Source organism: Ziziphus jujuba, chromosome 5 (genome assembly GCF_031755915.1).
Source record: "Ziziphus jujuba cultivar Dongzao chromosome 5, ASM3175591v1".
NCBI classification, from domain to species: domain Eukaryota; kingdom Viridiplantae; phylum Streptophyta; class Magnoliopsida; order Rosales; family Rhamnaceae; genus Ziziphus; species Ziziphus jujuba.
Genome location: NC_083383.1, coordinates 25786953 through 25809477, shown reverse-complemented (window position 1 = coordinate 25809477; position 22525 = coordinate 25786953). Strand labels below are relative to the sequence as shown.

General features: G+C 38.3%; 1 protein-coding gene across 1 annotated transcript; it reads right to left on the bottom strand.

Moving 5' to 3' along the window:
• Nucleotides 1-1050: 1050 nt before the first annotated feature.
• Nucleotides 1051-15251, bottom strand: LOC125422948 (probable leucine-rich repeat receptor-like protein kinase At1g35710). Its single transcript, XM_060817308.1, has 4 exons — nt 14802-15251; nt 6345-6349; nt 1706-3488; nt 1051-1406 (listed from the first exon to the last, which is right to left on the bottom strand). Exons 1-4 carry the CDS (start codon nt 15208-15210, stop codon nt 1051-1053), a joined length of 2553 nt encoding a protein of 850 aa, XP_060673291.1. The 5' UTR covers nt 15211-15251.
• Nucleotides 15252-22525: the final 7274 nt, after the last annotated feature.

Below are 22525 nucleotides of genomic sequence, written 5' to 3'. Positions count from 1 at the left end.
GCGTCCTGAAGGGAGAGGTATCCACAGCCTTATAAAGACCGCTTCGTGCCCCTCTCCAACCGATGTGGGATGTTACATGTGTTGTATAGGAGGGATCTGTATATGAGATTTTTTAAGTATCCCAATGGGAGGGAATTCTTCTTTTGGGATCTAATGGTACAATTTTCAAAGGTTTTCAAACGCCATGAAGGTTGGAAAAGAGATTCCACTCCCTCCCCCTAAAGGGCAGAAGACTTGCTTTGGTACCAATCTATTTTGTCAAGTATCCCTATCTACTATCTTTCTTTGTTTAGTTCCAACAAGGATTTGTATGAGATTGTTTTCTGGGAGGAGAAAAGGCCATTTCCTTTCTTGGACAGCAGTATGAAAGAATTAAATAAAAGGGAGGATCAGAAATGAGAAATATCAAAATGGGAAATCGTTTTTATGCACAATTATTTAAAGATTGCTTTTTATATATGTGTAAGTTTGGCAGTTAGAAGTTTAAAGCATTTAATTTTCTTGTGATTTCCAAACCTTGCCATTTTCGTACTTGTTTGAATGTCACATGTTCTGTTAAGGCTTAGCTGGTTGACATCAGTCTAGTAAGTTCATCTCGCTAAATGACATCTTTTGTTTCTCGGTCTCATCCGAGAAACAACTGTAGGTCCTTATTCTGTTTTCTATCATTGTTTTGGATTTCCAATTTCTAAAGGAGTGGCAACCTATGTCTCCAATTCTCAGAGAACTTTGCCTATAGCTTGGATAGGACTTTTGTGGCTTTACATATACAAAAATACTAGATCACAGTATACAATTAATAGTAGGATCCTAAAAGTTTGCTCTTTGGGTTAGGAGTTCATCATTCCAAGACAATTACATAATAAATATAAATAATGTTTACCATTTCAAATAGCATAAACCCTTCAATAGTAACATGTTGAAAACTAAAGGATAGTCAAAATTCATGCATTTTAACACAAACGAAAATTTTCAAGGAGGACAACACAAAATGCGAAGTAACAAAGCTGAACTGAAATGATTTCTGACTCCTCAATAAATTTTAGCCATCTATGGGTTCATGAGGCATCCTATCGTAATTTCATGGAAACAATGATCTGCTAGTGGTGTCCTGCGCTCAGCAATTTGTTTGGAAACACTATCCATTGTTGGTCGAAGCTTTGGGTCAGCATTTAAGCATGCAAATGCAATTGAGGCAACAAGAGCAACGTTATGTACAGCCAACCGACTTCTCGGGGGTACTAAGCGTTGGTCTGATATTTCAATTAGCTTTAGATTTTGTGTTGAAGATGATGATAATGATGACAAAATTTCCTTTGGATGCTTTCCCATCAGCGTTTCAAGTGTCACCACTCCAAAGCTATAAACATCGCATTTTACGGTTACAGCTATGGTGTAGGCAAGCTCTACAATTCACAAGAACACAAAACAACTTAAATATTAATTTATTAATTGTTTTGTAATAAAAAAAAAATTATGTGAAAGAGAGTTCAATACATAACGTTGAAAGAAAATTTGAAGTTCTCTTTAAAAATAATTAGTTTGACCATGAAGTGTGTTTCATTTATTATGCGCATTTATCAATAATATTGATGATATAATAGCCTTTTTTTGTCTGTCCTGAAATGTGACAATTTAATGATTGAATATCAGAGAGAAAACTATATAGGAAGAGTGTAAAGCTTTACCTGGAGTAAAGCTTTACCTAGAGCAATATAACCATAAGTACCGGCCAGTATGGTGGTTTGAGTGGTGGAATTAGGATCGAGGAGTTTTGCAGTGCCAAAATCAGCTACAACAGCTTCTAGTTCTGAGTTGAGTAGGACATTGTTGGTGGTTACATCACGATGTACAATTGGTTGAGTGCAATCATTGTGCAAATAACACAATGCATTCACTATGCCTTTGATAATGTTCACCCTTTTCTTCCAATCTAATTCCATAGCCTCCACATCATTGTTTAGGACACAGAACAAGCTCCCTCTTTCCATATATTGGTAAATTAAAAACATGCACCTTTTATGCAAACAAAATCCATAAAGTCTTACAATGTTTCGGTGCTTCAATTCTGTCAATGTTTTCACCTCATTCTCGAAACTCTTTCTCAAAGCAGGTTCTTCGACCTCTGAAGTGTGCAGTTTTTTCAAAGCAACCACTTTGCCATTAGGCAGCTGCGCTCTGTAAATACTTCCATAACCACCTGTGCCAATGCAATACCTTATATCGAAATCCTCCGTTGCTTGAATGATGTCTTTGTATGCTAAATTCCCATCATAATTCCATACTGAAAATATATCTCCATTCCTTTTTGCAATTGTCTCGTCAAGTGATTTGATCTTTTTATTTTTGCACCCACGTTTGAAGAACATTGCCCATATAATAAGCACAAGAAATGATGATGCAAGAATAACAGAGGTGGAAACAATAATCAATTTAACTTTGTTGATGATGCCGGTACTTGGTCGGTCAGCATGAAACAACAAACATGAGCTATTATATAAATATTCCTCTGCATAAAATGTTCTTATGGTAGAGTCAAGATAACAGGGGATGCAGCAGTTGAAATGGTTACTGACAAGGTTTAAGGTGGCCAAGTTTACGAGGTCAGCAAGTTTATACGGTATTTCTCCAACAAGCAAGTTGTTACTGAGGTTCAAAGAAGCGAGTGTAGAAAGGGAACATATCTCAATCGGTATGCTTCCGTTGAAGTGGTTGTATGACAAGTCAATATCCTGTATACTCCGAAGACCACCTAAAGATGGAGTAATAGGACCCATGAGGATGTTAGAACTGAGATTCAAACTTGTCAGCTTCTTCAAATTCTCTATTCGGGAAGGCAATAAACCATTTAGCTGGTTCCGACTGAGGCTCAAGTATTGTAAGTTGGTTAAATCACATATAGCAGAAGGTACTGCACCAGTTAGTTGGTTCTCATCGAGTACCAATATTTCCAGACTCGTTAGATTTCCAATTTCTGGAGGGAGTGGTCCATGGAACATATTTGCACCTAAGTTGAGATGAACCAGATACACTAGCTTTGCTATTGATGGAGGGATGGATCCAATTATTTGGTTGGAATCAAGGTACAACTCAGATAAGTTAGTTAATTGACCCAGAGTTGGAGGCAGCTGTCCCATGAGCATATTGTCATGAAGGTCTAGATGATCAAGGCTGGTCATCTTCCCTATTTCTGAAGGGATTGAACCGGCGATATAGTTTGAATAAAGAGAGAGAGTAGTTAATTTGGTTAGCTGACCCAGACTTGATGGAAGTGGTGCATCGAGCATATTTTCGGACATGTCCAAGAAACGAAGATTTTTCAAGTTTCCTATGTGGATTGGAATGAAACCATTAATTGCATTAAAAGAAACGTCAAACTCCATTAAATGAGTGAGGCTTGTGATTGAAAGAGGCAACTGGCCAGAGATTTGATGAAAAGAAATGTCAAGCACCTCTAATTGGGAGAGGTTTCCTAATGAAAGAGGTAACTGTTAGGAAATCAGAACAAAACAAACACAACACAACTTATCGAGGTTCGGTCAAGATGACCTACGTCCTTGTTGCTCAGGTGAGAGCTTCTGGTCTCTTATTGATCTTGCAGTAGTTACACAAACTATCACCTCTTGTATACACACAGATTTTCACATAGAAAACATACTCACCAAATCCCGAAGCCCCAAGATACACCCTTTCAACTTATACAATCACTCAATCTCACTTAGGGATTATTTCTCACTCAGAAAAGAATACAATTAAAGAAAAAAAGGTGAAGAAGAATCTTGGAGCTCCTCTCTCTCGTTCACAAGCTTGAAGAAAGACCGGTTTCTGTTATTTCTGTTATATATTCATCGAAGAGAAAGAGTTCTGTATATATATATTACACACCAGCTTCAAAACGACGTCGTCCAACTTATGCCGTTATTCTGTTACAGTATGCTGGAAATGACTGCTTTGCCCTTCTTTATTTCCAAGTAAATGAAACGATGCGTTTTGCTCTTCTGTAGCTTATCCATTGAATTAGCTCGAGTCTTCTCCAAATGTTGACTTCATGCATACACCAGATCTTTGCAAGATGCATTTGTGGATTATATCTTCACATATCTCCACCTAATCCACAAATTCAACCAAATACAGAAGCTCATCACCATCTCAGCAAAATTCTTCACCAATTGGTCAGCCTGCTCCTATTCGAAGCAGGTTCTTGCAAGTATTAAACTTGCCAACAGTGAGCACTTTTGTTCCCATATCTGAAGGATTAAACTCTGTAGGAATCTTCTTCAATCTGACTACTTTCTGAGCTATCAAATCTCGAATGAAATGATATTTAACTTGAATGTGCTTAGATCTCTCATGAAAAACTGGATTTTTACATAAATGAATTGTACTTTGACTATCTGAGTACAAAGTGACCTCCTGCTTAAGTACTTTAAGCTCTATCAGTAACCCTTTAAGCCAAATGGCTTCTTTGGCAGCCTCAGTTGCTGCCATATATTCTGACTCAGTAGTTGACAAGGCCACCACAGGCTGTAACTGAGATTTCCAACTTATGCAGTTTCCACACAAGGTAAATGCATAAGAGGACATTGATTTTCTCTTGTCTCTATCTCCTGCATAATCAGAATCTAGATATCCATTAAGCTCCACTTCCCTTGAATCCTTCTTATAAATCAACCCTTCATTTGCTGTATGCTTCAAATACCTTAGAAGCCATTTTAAAGCTTCTCAATGACCTCGGCCAGGATTTGCCATAAATCTGCTCAAAACACTAATAGCATGAGCTAGATCAGGCCTAGTTAGAATCATAACATACATCACTGAGCCCACAGCATTAGTATAAGGAACTGCTATCATGTCTTCCTTCTCCTGCTCAGTTGATGGGCACTGTTCACTTGACAATTTGAAATGTCCACCAAGAGGTACACTTGTAGGTTTTGCACCTTCCATTGAAAACCTTGAAACTACCTTCTTAATATATGAAGATTGTATCAACTTCATTTCACATCTTGACCTGTTTCTCACTATCTCAATGCCCAAAATCTTCTTGGCTGGTCCAAAATCCTTCATCTCAAACTCTGACTTTAATAAGTTCTTCACAACTTGTATAATTCTGCCATTTGGTCCAGCTAGAAGCATATCATCTACATATAACAGTAGATACACTGCCTTATCTATCATAGGATCTTTAAAGTATAAACAGCTGTCAAAATCACTTCTTTCAAAACCAGATTTAACCACAAATGAGTCAAAACGTTTATACCACTGCCTTGGTGATTGCTTAAGTCCATACAGTGACTTTTTAAGCAAGCACACCAAATCTCCACCTTTTCCTTTAATTTCAAAACCTTCAGGCTGCTTCATATATATTGTTTCTTCCAATTCACCATGAAGAAAGACAGTCTTGACATCCAATTGTTCTAATTCCCATTCGAAATGAGTCACTAATGCCAACATGACTCTCATACTTGTATACTTCACAACAGGTGAAAAAACCTCATTGTAGTCTATTCCTTTCACCTGTGTAAATCCCTTGGCCACTAATCTGGCCTTAAACCTCACTGGTTCAGATTTGGACATACCTTCTTTGACCTTGTAGATCCATTTACAATCTACAACTCTTTGATTTGTTGGTGTTGGTACCAAGTCCCAAGTTCTGTTCTTATGGAGAGATTCCATTTCTTCCTTCATGGCCTCTTTCCATTTTGCTGACTCCTTAGAATTTACTGCTTCTTTGTAATTCCTTGGCTCATTGTGAGTAAGTTCTTCATATGCCACCAAGGCATAAGCAATACAGTCTGCATAACTGTACTTTCTATTTGGTTTTACTGTCCTCTTAGCTCTATCTCTTGTCAACAAATAGCCAGGTGATGCTATATTCTTATTTCTTGAACTTGGTGACTGCTGTTGAGTGTGATCATCTTCAGAATCTGCCTTAGATTGTGCAGGCGTTAATTTTTCTGGTTCCACACCTTTTTCAGGTTCTTCTATTCCTTCTGAAGTTGATCTTCCCACAAAACCTTCACTGTCTTGGTTTTCTACTTCAGGAAACAGACTTATACTTCGTGTCTCCACTTTGTTGCTCATTTCATCACCTGCACTGTTAGTATCTTTGCAAGGCATAGAGGTTTCATCAAAAATAACATCTCTGCTAATAATAACTTTAAAACCTCTACTCTCTCTATCCCAAAGCCTATAGCCTTTAACTCCCTGAGTGTAACACCCCGTCCCGAATCGCACCGGAATCCGTGCACGTTGACCGAGGTTGACCGTTGACCGAAGGGCTCAAAAGTTGACTTTTTGACTCGGTGGGAATTTCGAGTTGACCAGGGTACCGTGGCGAAGTGCACGATGCCTCGAGTTCGTAGACTAGTAGCACGTCGAAAACGGAGCTACGGTTTGAAAGTTATGGACGAAACAAGTTGCAGTCCAAACTGTCCAGGGGGTGTTGGAGTTGACTTTTTGTTTATGGGGAATTGAGCTTTGACTCGTGTGTGGTTGTGAAGTGCTCGTCGATACGAGTTCACAGACTAGCGGCACGCTTAAAACGAACATCCGGTTAAAAAGTTATGGACGTTTGAAGTTTACCGGATACCGTATTATTTTAATATTTTTGGGTCGGTGAACAGTGAAAAGCCACGTGTCAGCTTCTAATTGGTCCACGTGGTATGAACAGTGTCACACAAGGGTTTTTATTTGGTAAAACTCTCGGGGAAGAGAGAGAGGAGAGAGAAAGAAAGAGAGAGAGGACCGCCGGCCACCGGAATTTTTACACTGTTCCAGCCGAGGTACTGTATATGCACCGGCCAGCCAGATTGCCCTCCTCATTTCCGACAGAACCTCCAAATTTCACGGTGAACGGCCGCCGGACGTGCCCGGATCGGAGCTCCGAAGTTCGGCGGCGAGTTTTTCCCCTCCACCGCTGGCCACCGCAAATCGACCCTTTTCTGGCCATTTTCCGGCCACACGCGCCAGCTATCCTTGATCATCTCCTCAATTCCGGTCGACCCACCAAAAATCACGGCCATCGGACCACCGACGCGCCGAGATCGGAGCGTTTTCCGGCGAGGGGTCGGAAATCTTCAAACGGTGATTTCTCCGCCGTCCGACCTCCATTTTGCTCACCGCTGGTCCCGTTGGGTTGCTCTCCTCGAGATCTACAAGTCTGCAAAATTTCACAGCCAACGGCCACCGCACGTGCCGCCGCCGGCGACGGTTGCCGGTGACCGCGGCGGCTTGCTGGAAAATACTGTTCCGGTGAGTACCCAGTTTTCCGGCCGGCTCCAGTCCGCTGTGTTCGACCTCCTGAACCTGAATCCGGCATCCGTTTCCGCCAATTCGCGACGGTTTGGGAGAATTGCGGAGCCGAAACGCGAAAAGCTTCCCGGCGAAATTCAAACCCCGTCGGGTACGATCACTCGAGCTTCGATTCGGTATATAACTCGTAAATTCTAGGTATCGTTTGTGTTTTGATCCCCCGGGTACCGGGTATTATTTACCCATAAAATATTAATTTATTTGACTGTCTGTGAATTTTGTTCTAGGAGCACCGGTGAGTCGTAGAATTGATCCCGTAGTGGATCATGGGTTAATTGCGTGCTCCAGGTGAGTGACCCACCTTCAAATTAATTTTGGGAATTTATTTGGTGAATATATTATGTGCGATTTAAATATTTGGAATTTAATTTCTATGTGTCAAATATTTATTGGATTTATTGTGGAATTATTTATGAATTTATTGGATTTAAAAAAATGTGCAATCTACAAATTTATGCCATGTGAAATTATTTTATGGTTTTGAGGATTTTGAAATTGGTGTGGTTTTAATGGTAAATTGGGCACGATTTGACTTTCAAATATTTCAAGGAAAATATTTGGTTATGTTGGTGATTTCAATTTTTATAAAATATGCCCATGGAATATTATGAGATTTGATTATTATATTTCGAGAATTATTTATGCTATTGAGAAAATGTGGATATTTGAATTGGTGGATTTTGGTAGTTGGTGGATTTGAAAATCATGGAATTTATGGTGTTGATTATAAAGAAATTACGGAGAATTTCCGGGTTCAAGCGGATGGACTATGCCCGCTATGTTTATGAAAAATGTGAAATTTGTTATATAATTTAAACATGTGGATTTTATGATTTTTGGACGCACCGTGCACGTACTGGTGTTCTGTTTATATGTGATATGGTTAGTGTGCACACGGTTGTGATTAGCGCGCAGGTGGGTGTGATTAGCGCGCAGGTGATGTGATTAGTGCGCAGGTGGGTGTGAGTAGCGCGCGGTTGATATTATAAGGTTGTCCTGTGGTTGCCATCGGATGAGGGTAGGCCACCCCCCTTGGCCGGGACACCTGGTTTGCAGCGGCGCAGTGGGACGCCACGCGACTGTATGCCGGTTTCTCTCTATAACCTCCTGTCTGGCGGTACCTTGGGATGCTGGGTACTGTTGGCGCCACTGGTATATAGTGGGTGCATCAAACGATTTTCATAACTGTGTTTTAAAAATAAAATGTTTGGAAACTGTATTGGAATTAAAATTAATTATTACTGTTCTGATATTTATTTGATGTCTTGATTTTCGGGGATTACGAACAAAGGGTTTTGTGAAAAGGTTTTAAAAGGGGAACTTTTCCAACTGAGAGAATTGTAAGGGTTTTGAGAGAAATTATTATTTCCAATTAATTATTATCTATCTACTTATTATTGTGATATTATATTGTATGGTAGATAGGGTCACTCACTGAGATGATTAGCATCTCACACTCTTAAATTCCGTTCCTCTAGGTACCAGGTTGTAGGTGTTTATTCGGAGCGGACTCGACCTTCCTCGCTGTTTTAGTTCGTGAAGTACCCTGTTCTTCTTTTATTGCAGTTGTACTATTTCTTTCACTCTTGTTGTATTTATTATGCACGGGATTACTATTTTTATTTTGAAGTGCTGGAATTTGTGGAACGAATCTGTAGTAACGTGGGAGGAATAAGGGGATGTTTTTAGAAGTGTGTTTTCAGTGCAGGTAATTTGTGGTAAGTAAGTCCCTTAGGGGAGGTTCTGCCGGATTTTCCGTTGGAGGGTCCGGTAGGGTTTCCCTGGGATCAGGGCTTGTCTAGGGTTCCAGAGGAGGAATTCTGGACGGGTCTTGACACTGAGGGTAACCTAAGAAAATACATTTCAAACTCCTAGGTTCAAGTTTCCCCTCAGATTGATGTACATATGCAGCACAGCCAAAAACCCTCAGTTTGCTATAATCAGGCTTCTTTCCAAACCACATTGTTCAGGTGTTCTAAAGTTTAAAGCTGTAGAAGGTGACAAGTTCACCAAATGCATGGCTATCATTACAGCCTCACCCCAAAACAACTTAGGTAATCCAGATGACACTAGCATGCATCTCACCTTATCAAGTAAGGTTCTATTCATTCTTTCAGCCACACCATTTTGCTGTGGTGTGAATTTCACAGTTCTATGCCTTAGAATACCATTTGATTTGCAAAAGTCATCAAATTCTCGACTACAAAACTCAAGACCATTGTCTGTGCTTAAAATTTTAACTGTTTTGCTGGTTTGATTTTCAACCAGCAATTTCCACTCTTTAAACTTAGAAAAAACCTTAGTTTTAGCCTTTAACAAGTATATCCAGACTTTTCTAGAATAATCATCAATTATGGACAAGAAATACCTGTTTCCACTCTGTGTTTGTACTCTAGCAGGTCCCCACAAATCAGCATGTACATAATGTAAGACAGACTTGGCCCTATTTGAGCTCAAATTAAAACTGAGTCTATGCTGTTTGCCCAAAATGCAAGTTTCACAAGACTCCAAATTACTGATTATATCCTTATCAAAAACATTCTGTTTATTCAAGTAATACAGGCCTTTTTCACTAATGTGGCCTAATCTTTTATGCCATAAAGCAGTTTTATCAGCAGTTGAACTTATAGAAGCATTACTTGAATTAACTAATGGCTTACCAAGTAAGACATATAAACCATTTTTCTTCTGTCCCTTCATTACTACAAGTGATCCTTTGGTCACTTTCATGACACCATTCTCTGCTTTACAGGACAAGCCAGATTCATCTAACATGCCAAGAGAAATTAAATTTCTCTTTAAATCAGGTACATGCCTTACTGTTGTGAGAGTCTTAATGGTACCATCTACCAACTGCAACTGCACACTACCAATGCCAGTTACTGAACATGATCGATTATTGCCTAACAACACTTGGCCACCATCACACTTAGTATATGAGTTGAAACAACTCAAGTCAGGACACATGTGGAAAGAACAGCCAAAATCCAACACCCATTCAGTATGATTTTGACTTGTGGACACTACCAAAACTTCTGCAGGCTTTAAATCAGTGTAGGCCACTGCTAAATCTCCAGACTCTTGACTCTTTTCTTTCTCATCTTTCTTCTTCTTGAAGCAATTTTTAATAATGTGTCCCTCTCTCTTACAATAATAGCATCTTCTACCCCTAGATCTTGATTTAGACCTAAAGGTCTCCCTAGACTTACTTCTATGGTCACTATGACCCCAACTCCGAGTAGCACTCCTACCCCTCACAGTAAGTCCTTCACCTTTGGATTCAGACTTCAATTCCAAGTCTCTAGATCGAAGGGCACTTACAACAGTATCTAAGGTCAAGGAATCTCTGCCATACTTAATGGCATTCTTTACTTCTCTATAAGTTTCAGGCAATGAGTTCAACAAGATCACAGCATGATGTTCATCATCAAAAGTAACTTTACAATTTGCAAGACTTAAGATTAAACGATTAAAAGCATCAAGATTTGTGTCCAAATCCTTAGTTGTATCCATCTTAAAGCCAAAAAATTGTTCAAGTAGAAGAATTCTATCAGGTAAGGATCTTACCAGATAAAGCTGTTCAAGCTTTTGCCACATTTGAGAAGTAGTACTTACATCATCAACTTGCCTCAGAACACTATCACAGAGATGCAATATGTAACACCCCGTCCCGAACCATGTCAGAATTTTTGCACGTTGACCGAGGTTGACTGTTGACTTTGACCGTTGACTGTTGACCAAGGGGTCAAAAGTTGACTTTTTGACCCGGTTGGAATTCTAGGTTGACTGAGGTACCGTTACGAAGTACACGTTGGCACGAGTTCGTAGACTGGTAGCACGTCGAAAACAGAGCTACGGTTTGAAAGTTTTGAGCAAAACAAGTTGAGGTCCAAACTGTCCAAGGGGTGCCGTAGTTGACTTTTTATTCATGCAAGGTTGAGCTTTGACTCATGCATGGTGGTGAAGTGCTCGTCGATACGAGTCCGTAGACTAGTGGCACGTCCGATTTGGACATGTGGTTTGAAAGTTATGGACATGTAGAGTTTTTCAAATATTGTATTATTTTAATATTATTTTTACACGCATAATGATGTGCCACGTGTGACTTACTGAAGGTGACCATGTGTCACCATGGTGAAAAGCCACATGTCAACCATGTGTAAAATCAAATTATTTTTATTATTATTTTAAATAATAATATTATTATTAATATTATTTAATTTTTTTTAATTTATTTCTTTTTCTTTTCCTTTTTCTTTTCTTTTTCTTTTTCTTTTTCTTTTCTTTTCCCCACGTGGGAAAAAATGCCAAGGGGGCCCGTCCTGTTCCTTCTTCTTCCTCTTCTTCTTTCTTTCTTTCTTTCTTTCTTTCTTTCTTTCTTTCTTTCTTTCTCTCCCGTCCGTCTCTCTCTCTCCCGTGTTTTTAAATTCCAGCCACCCATACAGTACATGCGCCGGCCAGTGACGTGCGGAAGGAGGAGGCGAGCTCGGCCGCCAATTTTCACGGTCACCGGCCTCCGGACGCGCGCCGGAGAAGCCGCCGGCCGGCAAAATTTATCTCTCCTCTTTTCTTGTGTTTTTCGGCCAGCCCAATCCAAATTAAACCTCCTTTCCCCCTATTTTGGGTCCTCTGAGTTCAAAAATGGCCTCCAATCTCAAAAATTCGAAGCGATTTGCGAGATACGAGGAATTGAAAACCGGCCGAAACTTCCCAACCAAATTCCGGCCACCTCCGGCGGAATTGGGGTCGATGGAGACCGGTAATGCGCTCCTCGTTCCACGAGCTTCGATTCGGTATATCATTCGCCTATTTTGGTTAAAGTTTGTATTTGACCCCCGGGTACCGGGTATTATTTACCCGATTAAAATATTAATTTATTTGACTGTCTGTGAATTTTGTTCTAGGAGTACCGGTGAGTCGTAGAATTGATCCCGTAGTGGATCGTGGGTTAATTGCGTGCTCCAGGTGAGTGACCCACCTTCAAATTAATTTTTGGGGATTTAATTGGTGAATATATTATGTGTGATTTAAATATTTGGAATTTAATTTCTATGTGCCAAATATTTATTCGATTTATTGTGGAATTATTTGTGAATTTATTGGATTTAAGAAAATGTGCATTTTACAAATTTATGCCATGTGAAATTATTTTATGGGTTTGAGAATTTTGAAATTCTTGTGGTTTTAATATTAAATTGGGCATGATTTGATTTTCAACTATTTCAAAGAAAATATTTGGTTATGTTGATGATTTCAATTTTTATAAAATATGCCCATGGAATATTATGAGATTTGATTATTGTATTTCGAGAATTATTTATGCTATTGGGAAAATGTGGATATTTGAATTGATGGATTTGGGAGTTGGTGGATTTGAAATTTATGGAATTTATGGTGTTGATTATAAAGAAATTATGGAGGATTTCCGGGTTCAAGCGGATGGATTATACCCGCTCTATTTATGCAAAATGTGAGTTTTGATATACAAATTAAATATGTGAATTTTATGATTTTTAGATGCACCGTGCACGTACTGGTGTTCTGTTTATATGTGATATGGTTAGTGTGCACACGGTTGTGATTAGCGTAAGGTGGGTGTGAGTAGCGTGCGGTTGTGATTAGCGCGCAGGTGGGTGTGAGTAGTGCGCGGTTGATATTATGAGGTTGTCCTGTGGTTGCCATCGGATGAGGGTAGGCCACCCCCCATGGCCGGGACACCAGGTTAGCAGCGGCGCAGTGGGACGCCACGCGACCGTATGCCGGTTTCTCTCTATAACCTCCTGTCTGGCGGTACCTTGGGACGCTGGGTACTATTGGCGCTACTGGTATATAGTGGGTGCATCAAATGATTTTCAGAACTGTATTTTAAAAATAAAATGTTTTAAAACTATATTGGAATTAAAAAATTAATTATTACTGTTCGGATATTTATCTGATGTCTTGGTTTTCGGGGAATATGAATAAAGGGTTTTGTGAAAATGTTTTAAAAGGGGAACCTTTCCAACTGAGAGAATTGTAAGGGTTTTGAGAGAAAATATTATTTCCAAATAATTATTATTTATATACCTATTACCGTGGTATTATATTGTATAGTAGTAGGGTCGCTCACTGAGATGATTAGCATCTCACACTCTTAAATTCCGTTCCCCTAGGTTCAGGTTGGAGACGTTGATTGTCCGGGACGAGCCCAACGTCTCAGTTCGTTGCCGAAGGTTCAAGAAGTTTTTCTTCCCTTTTTCCTCTCCATCTTGTATTATTTCTTTATCTGTCATTTTTGTAAATTTCACATTTGTTGTATAATGCTCTGTATACTGTATTGAACGTGTAGTTGTTCTTTATGCACTGGGTTGCTGCTGTTGTTTTATTTTGAAGTGCTGCAATTTGTGGAACAATTTGTAGTTTGTGGGAGGAATAAGGGGATGTTTTTAGAAGTGTGTTGTCAGTACAGGTAATTTGTGGTAAGTAAATCCCTTAGGGGAGGCTCTGTCGGATTTTCCGTTGGAGGGTCCGGTAGGGTTTCCCTGGGATCAGGGCTTGTCTAGGGTTCCGGGGAAGGAATTCTGGACTGGTCCTGACACAATATGATTGTGCTCATTACAATTTCATCGATCTCATGCTTCTTTTCATCAGTAACATCAGCAGCATAAATTCCATCGATTGCCTTAGCTACCTTCATTTGCACCAGTACTGCCCTCATTTTCTTGCGCCACAGCAAGAAATCACCTTTGCCATTGAATACATCAATTTCCAACTTTGTAGACATTCTTGACTTCTTGAAAGATTGAGAAACCCTCACACAGATGATTCTTGCAGAAAAACTCACAAAACATAGGACCAAGAATCAAGAACACTTAACCAGGCTCTGATACCACTGTTAGGAAATCAGAACAAAACAAACACAACACAACTTATCGAGGTTCGGTCAAGATGACCTACGTCCTCGTTGCTCCGGTGAGAGCTTCTGGTCTCTTATTGATCTTGCAGTAGTTACACAAACTATCACCTCTTATATACACACAGATTTTCACATAGAAAACATACTCACCAAATCCCGAAGCCCCAAGATACACCCTTTCAACTTATACAATCACTCAATCTCACTTAGAGATTATTTCTCACTCAGAAAAGAATACAATTAAAGAAAAAAAGGTAAAGAAGAATCTTGGAGCTCCTCTCTCTCGTTCACAAGCTTGAAGAAAGACTGGTTTCTGTTATTTCTGTTATATATTCATCGAAGAGAAAGAGTTCTGTATATATATATTACACACCAGCTTCAAAACGACGTCGTCCAACTTATGCCGTTATTCTGTTACAGTATGCTGGAAATGACTGCTTTGCCCTTCTTTATTTCCAAGTAAATGAAACGATGCGTTTTGCTCTTCTGTAGCTTATCCATTGAATTAGCTCGAGTCTTCTCCAAATGTTGACTTCATGCATACACCAGATCTTTGCAAGATGCATTTGTGGATTATATCTTCACAGTAACTCACCTGAAAGATAATTAAAAGAGAGGTCAAGGTACGTGAGCTTCGAAAGAGTGCCGATCTCTGGCGGGATGCTCCCATAGAGTCCAGCTCCAGCAAGATCCAGATGGACTAAATTCGGAAATGAAGAGCCATTAAGAAATTTCCCAAGTGTGCGTCCATGTGGAAAAAACTGATATATAGAAATACGGGTAATGCTTCCAGCACGATTGCAAGTGATACCAGGCAACTTGCAAGGAGTTGTGGTTGTGGAATTGAGATATTCAGGACTCCACCATTCAGATGCAAGCAAAGCCTTTACTTCTTGTTCAGGAGAATATTCAACAGAGCCCAGAACAAGGGAAGCACAGGAAATTAATGCTACTACTACCGCAGCAAAACTGGATACGGAATTGGAAATGGAGGATGCAATCATGCTCTCTGATAACTATCTACTTTACTTGAAAGGAATTTTCTAAGAACCATTATATATAGTAGGCTCTCTTATGCCTTTTTCATTTTCTTTTTAATTTTTTACTTATAATCCTTATGAACTTTAATTGCATTGTAAGTGAGAGTAATATTATTCAAACTTTGAATAGATTATTTAATGATATGGGCCCAATTACTCCTTCCCTCAATTTCCTTCTCCCTTTATTCTGTTCTTGTTTGTATTCTCTCAAAGCGATTGGATGTGGAAAACTGGATTTTGGAGCTAGAATAATTAAATAATTAAGTGCTGTTTGTTTGTGTGTTTAATTTTTAATTCTTTTGTTTTATTTATTTATTATTTTACGAAATTGTATATAATGTGCTTATTTCAATTGTATGTTAATGTTAATTACTAATTTTAGAGTTTATTATACATATCAATCAACTATAAACATATAAAAAATATAACAAAAATTAAAAATTAAAAACTAATATAATTTTAAATTGTGCTCCATTTGATGTTTATATATATATATATATATATTTTCTACTCTTTAGACTTATAAATAATTAAGATATATAATCACTACTAATAAACGTTAACAAACAGTAAAGTAAACATGTTACATTCAATTTAGTCGCAAAAAAAAAGCAAAACCTAATTAATAAAAGATACCTTGATTACTATTAACGATACATGGAAAAATGAATTAAATTGATAAGCTTCAAATCTCTCTTTATTTGTATAGAAACATTTCAAATTATTGGTTTATCAAATATCAAGAAACGCTTTTAAAGCATCCCAATTTTTACGCAAGAAAACAATAACATCAATGCTGCCGTGTTGACGACTTGGGATGGACTGACTGTGAGCATGTCATATATTATTCATATCAAAAAATTGGAATATGTAATATCATATTCATTTTCTTTTGCACGCCATTCGTTTTTACACTTGTGCGAACGAAATAAATAGGAAGCCGTAAGCGAAGACTAGTGTGGTGAGGGTGACCATGGGCGGACCCACGTTGGGCCAGTGCCTCCCCCTTAGATTTTTCTGTCTTTATTATTATTATTATTATTATTTTTTCCATTTACTGTTTTCTCCCTAATATATTTAAACCTACCCCCAAAACAAAAACACACGTAAGGTTCACTTTCGATTTGTTCCCTTTTTCGTTTCTTCGTTTATATACAGTTTTTCTCATCTCTCTCTCTCTCTCTCTCTTTCTATATATATATATATATATATATATTACATATCCATTTCTCTTATATTTGTTTTCGAATCATTTCTCGTATATCTAATACTTATTTAAAATAAGTATAATATTTACGCTTTATCTATGATATTTTAACAATATATTTTAACAACATATTTATTGAATCAACATACTTAATTAACATTTTTAATATTTACGCTTTATCTATGCCTTTTTCAGTTTCTTTTTAATGTTTACTTATAATCCTTATGAACTTTAATTGCATTGAAGTGAGAATGATATTATTCAAACTTTGAATACATTATTTAATGATATGGGCCCAATTACTCTTTCCCTCAATTTCCTTCTCCCGTTATTCTGTTCTTGTTTGTATTCTCTCAAAAGCCATTGGAGGAAGACCGTTGTGTACACAGGATATTGGATTTGGAACTAGAATAATTAAAAAATTAAGTGCCTTTTGTTTATGTGTTTAATTTTATTTTGTATTTTTTATTTTTTTACTAAATTGTGTATAGTCGGCTTATTTCAATTGTTCGTTAATGTTAATTCATAACCGTTAAGAATTTATAATATATATCAATCAACTAGAAATATAAAACAGAAAAAACTAAAAACAAAAATTAAAAATGAATATAATTTTAAATTGTGTTTCATTTGATGTTTATGCTTCCCCCCATCTCCCCCCCCCCCCCCCCCCAACTCTTTTGGTTTATAGATTATTGAGATATATCATTGCAATAAATTAACACTTAACAAAAGGCAGCTTGATTACAAATAACAATACGTGGAGTAATTAAATAAGTTGATAAGCTTCAAATTTCTCTTCATTTGCATAGAAACCTTTCAAACTATTGCTTTATCAATATCAAAAAAATGCTTTTAAGGCATCTGAGATTTGACGCAAGAAAAACAATGTAAATGCTGACGTGTTGACTTGGGACGGACTGCGAGTATGTCATATATTATTCAGAGCAAAAAAGGAATATGTATTTCATTTTATTTTGCATGCGTTTCTTTTTCACTTTGGTTCGAACGAAATAGCTAGGAAGCAGCAAGCGAAGACCAAAGTGACTATATGAAAGAGAAAAAAGAAAAATTGTAAATACCAATTAGTTATTGATATGAATTATAACCAAAATCATAGTCCATCCCAATCCCCAAGTCAAGTCGGCAGCGTTTACCTTACTGTTTTCTTGCATCAAAACTTAAAACATCTTTTGATGACTTTAGTCTTCGCTTTCCGTTTCATTTGCACTAAACCAATAAAAAATGGCATGCCAAAGAAAATGAAAAACATATTGGACGAAGAAAAAGAGTTGGCTAAAACAGTTCTTCGGTGCTTGATTTGCCAACAAGCAACGTTACTGTACATGAACTTCACCAATATACGTGAAATTTTTTCAAGGGGGAAAAAGAAAAATGCATTTTGATGGTGCCAATTTCTTAGGATAATATCAACTCTGCTTGTCCTTTTAAGTTTTCATTTGTAGTAATATGCAGTCTTCATGATTAGAATTGACATATCATTTTTGAAAACAAACCAAATTGCTCTTGAACTTCCTCTGCCACCAACACGAGCTCATATTCTCTCACAACAATGATCCCTCATGCCTGCTTTCTGCCATACAATGAACAATAAACTAGCTTGAAAAAAAATTCCTAAAAAATAAGAAAACTAGTACAACTTAAAAAACTCTATCAAGCCCAAACCATTTTAAATCCAAAAAAAAAAATCCTAAATTATTCAAATCTCCTATCAAGCATAATAATTCTGCTTAGGGTATACTCTGTCTTTTGGAATGTTGTCTCAGTGGTTTTTCAATAATAGAGAGAATGAATGTACATTTCACAAGCTTCTTTTCTCTAAGGGAACTTTGATGATTTAATCCTCAAATTTATCTTATATTGCTGCTGTAATGTGCTGTAGAAACTGGTGCAGAAATTGGTGCAAAATCTGGTGCAGAATCTGTTTTGAGTGTTATGAAGCTTCAGGAGGTCAAAACGGTGCACTTCATTATTTTGGAAGTAAAGAATGGCAAAATGGTCACTTTGCCTCACATCTTAAGTAGAGTGATGTCGTTTTGAGCAACACTTGTTATATTTATATAGCTTTCTTCTTCACAACGTGACAGAGAGTAAAAACACGAAATTTCCAAAAAATTGCAGAAGGCGGGAAAGCTCCAAGACTCTTTTTCATTCCCTTGTGTTCTTCTTTGTGTAACTGATATTCTTTGTGAGTTCTTTGTGAGTTTGGTAAAGAACATAGAGTGTAAAGGGTGTAACAGGGACTTTGGGTTGTGAATATCTGAGTGTTTCCATAGTTTGAGTTCTGTAATTGTTTCCTAGACAGCAGCTGTTCAATAAAATACCAGAAGCTCTTACCGAAGCAACAAGGATGTAGGCAATCTTGGCCGAACCTCGCTAAATCTTGTTGTTATTTGTGTGACTTAGTTTTTTCCAGTTTTGCTTTCTGATTTGCCAACAGTGGTATCAGAGCAATTGGGTCTTCACAATTTTTTCGGTGAGTTGGGTATTCTTCTTTTCAATTTCTTAGTGAATTGGGTTTTTCTTTCAATTCTTGGTGAGTTGGGTTTTTTCAATTCTTGGTGAGTTGGGCATTTTTCAATTCTTGGTGAATTGGGTATTTCTTCAATTCTTGGTTCCTGGTGAGCTCGTAACTAACAATCTTGGAAGAGAAATTTTGGTTCTGTCTAATCCCAAGGATGTCTACGAAAGTGGAGATTGAGGTTTTCAATGGCAAAGGAGACTTCTTGCTCTGGCGCAAGAAGATGAGGGCTGTCCTGGTCCAGATGAAGGTGGCAAGGGCGATCGATGGATCATATGCAGCAGATGTCATCGAAGAAAAGAAGCTTGAAATTGATGAAATTGCAATGAGTGCTATCATCCTTCATCTTTCTGACAATGTGTTGAGGCAGGTAGATGATGTGAGTACTACTTCAAAGATGTGGCAGAAACTTGAACAGCTTTACTTGGTGAGATCTTTACCTGACAGAATTCTTTTATTAGAATAATTTTTTGGTTTCAAAGTGGATACCACTAAGGACTTAAATGCTAACCTTGATTCTTTTAATCGCTTAATACTGAGTCTTGCAAACTGTAATGTTGTTTTTGATGATGAAAATCATGCTGTGATATTATTAAACTCCTTGCCTGAGACTTATAGAGAAGTGAAGAATGCCATCAAGTATGGCAGAGACTCTTTGTCCTTAGAAATAGTAGTGAGTGCCCTCAGGTCCTGAGATTTAGAATTGAAATCTGAATCCAAAGGGGAAGGTCTTACAGTGACAGGTAGAAACACCACACGAACTTGGGGTCATGGTGACCATAGGAACAAATCTAGAGAGAGTTTTAGATCTAAGTCTAGGACTCCAGGCAGAAAGTGTTACTACTACAAGAGAAGGGGTCATTTCATTAAGAATTGTTTTAAGAAAACGAAAGATGAAAAAGAGAAAGGCCAAGTAACTGGTGACTTGGCAGTGACTTACAATGGTTTGGAGCCTGCAGAGGTCTTGGTTGTGTCTTCCAGCCAAGACAAATCTGAATGGGTGTTAGATTCAGGTTGTTCCTTTCATATGTGTCCTGATTTAAGTTGTTTCCATTCTTATTCTAAGTGTGAGGGTGGTTAAGTCCTTTTAGGAAACAACCGGTCATGTCAAGTAGTTGGCATTGGAAATGTACAACTACAGCTATTAGATGGTACTGTTAAGACCTTTACTTCAGTAAGACATGTCCCTGATTTGAAGAGAAAATTAATTTCCCTTGGCATGTTAGATGAGTTGCGTTTGTTAGGACCCGTCCAGAATTCCTCCCCGGAACCCTAGACAAGCCCTGATCCCAGGGAAATATCACCGAACCTTCCAACGGAAAATTCGGCAGCACATCCCCTAAGGGTAGCACTTACTAAAAATTACCTGCACTGAAAACACACATCTATATTCATCCCCTTATTCCTCCCACAATACTACAAATTGATTCCACAATTTTACAGCACTTCACAACAATAACGGCAAACCAGTGCATAAATAAAACATAGGTGTCCAAAATAGTATACAGAGCTTCATGAAGTGCTAATCAATAGAAAATACAACAAGGATGAAAGAAATAATACAACTGAAATGAACGAGTACAAAAGTACGTCTCGAAACACGATAGCGGCGGAGAATTGGTTCGCCTCGGAAGAACGTCTACCACCCCTTGCACCTAAGGGAACGGAACTTAAAAACGTGAGATGCTAATCATCTCAATGAGTGACCCTAGCTACTGAACACTTTTAATAATAATAGTATATTAAATGAGGGAATTTAATTTAATACCGACAATTAAATAAATAAATAATAATAACAACAATTGAAAGTAATAATTTCTCACAAAACTCTCACTAATCACTTCGTTGGAAATGTTCCCTTTTTAAAACAATTTCACAAAACCCGATATTCGTATTTTCTGAAAACCAAAGGATCAAACCATTTGATAAACAATAAATAAATAAATACCCTAATATATAATTAAAATGTAATAAATCATAATAAATAACTTTTGAACACCTTTGGGGTTTGAAACTTTATCTGAAAATTACACTTGACGCACCACACCATATACCGGTGATGCCCTCCAATACCCAGCGTCCTGAGCACCGACTGGCGGGGAGATTAAAAAGAGAAACTTGCAAACGACACTTCGGCATCCCAATAGTACCGCTGCTGAAATCGTCATCCCGGCCAAGGAGGGGGGCGGCTGTGGCCAATATCAAACTTGCCTGCCCACAGTCCAATGGCAACCACGGGAGACATAAATACTTGCGCGCTAACCATATACACATACACCAGAACACCAATACTGTATGAATGCGTCTAAAATAATTATTAAATCAACCGTACCGTTCTTTCCAAAATTACCGTGGGAAATATACCAATTTTCACATTTACCATCCCACATATTTCATTTAACAACCCGGTACGAAAACATCGATAACCAATAAAACAATAATTTTTCTCGTAATACAAGGTTCAACAAATAAAATACCGTGGGCATAATTATAAAATTAAACCACCAATTTAAACAAATATTTTTTCTCAAAATATTTAAACCAATTATGCCCGAAAAATAATATTTAAAATCACGTACGATTATTACTGAAATATACTTTGCTCATGCATAATAAATAAATTAAATCACAATAAAATCATAATTAAATCGCACCACATGAGCATAATTCAAATACCAATTAAACACCAATTAAACATAATTAATTGCCCCAAAATATTTTTAAAGGTGGGTCACTCACCTTAAGCGCGTATATCAGCTAAGATCCTCTGCAAGATCAACTCCACTACTCGCACGCGCACCTAAAACATCCACAGTACACCAACCAAATATATTAATATTTTAATCGGGTAACTCCCAAATGGGTACCCGGGGAACGAACACAAACGACAACTAAAAATTAGGAATAATATACTAAATCGAAGCTTGAGTGATGAGGATCACGGATTCGGTCTTACTTCCCGGAGATCGGACCCGAGGTGGCTAGAATCTCGCCGAAAAGCTTTCGGGATTCGATTCTTCAATTCTTCCAAACCATCACGAATTGGAGGAAAAGGATGCCGGATTTGGATTCAGGAGGTCGGAATTAGTGGATAGGGACCGGCGGTGCAACTGGGTACTCGCCAGAACAGTGACTTCCGGCGAGCTGCCGTGGTCATCGGCAACTGTCATCGGCGGCGGCGCGTGCGGTGGCCGTTGGCTGAGATTTTTGGCGGTTTTGTAGATCGAGGGGAGAGGATTCCAACGGGACCGGCGATGAGGTAAACGGAGGCCAGACTGCGGAGAGATTGGGGTTTGAAGATTTTCGACGCCTCGCCGGAAAACGCTCCAATCTCGACACGTCGGAGGTCCAGTGGCCGTGAAATTTGGTGGGCTGGCCGGAAATGAGGAGATGGTGAGGGGTGGCTGGCGCGTGTGGCCTGAAAATGGCCAGAAACTGGGCAAACGGCGGTGGCCAACGGTGGAGGGAAAAATCACCGCCGAACTTCGCCTTCTCGATCCGGGCGCGTCCGGCGACCAACGGTCGTGAAA

Bases quoted from the DNA above. Each gene is read 5' to 3' on its own strand.
- LOC125422948 (XM_060817308.1), bottom strand. From the start codon at position 15,210: ATGATTGCATCCTCCATTTCCAATTCCGTATCCAGTTTTGCTGCGGTA. The intron at 1,407-1,705 runs GTAAAGCTTTAC...TGTGAATTGTAG, and splicing joins TTATGGTTATATTGCTCTAG to AGCTTGCCTACACCATAGCT.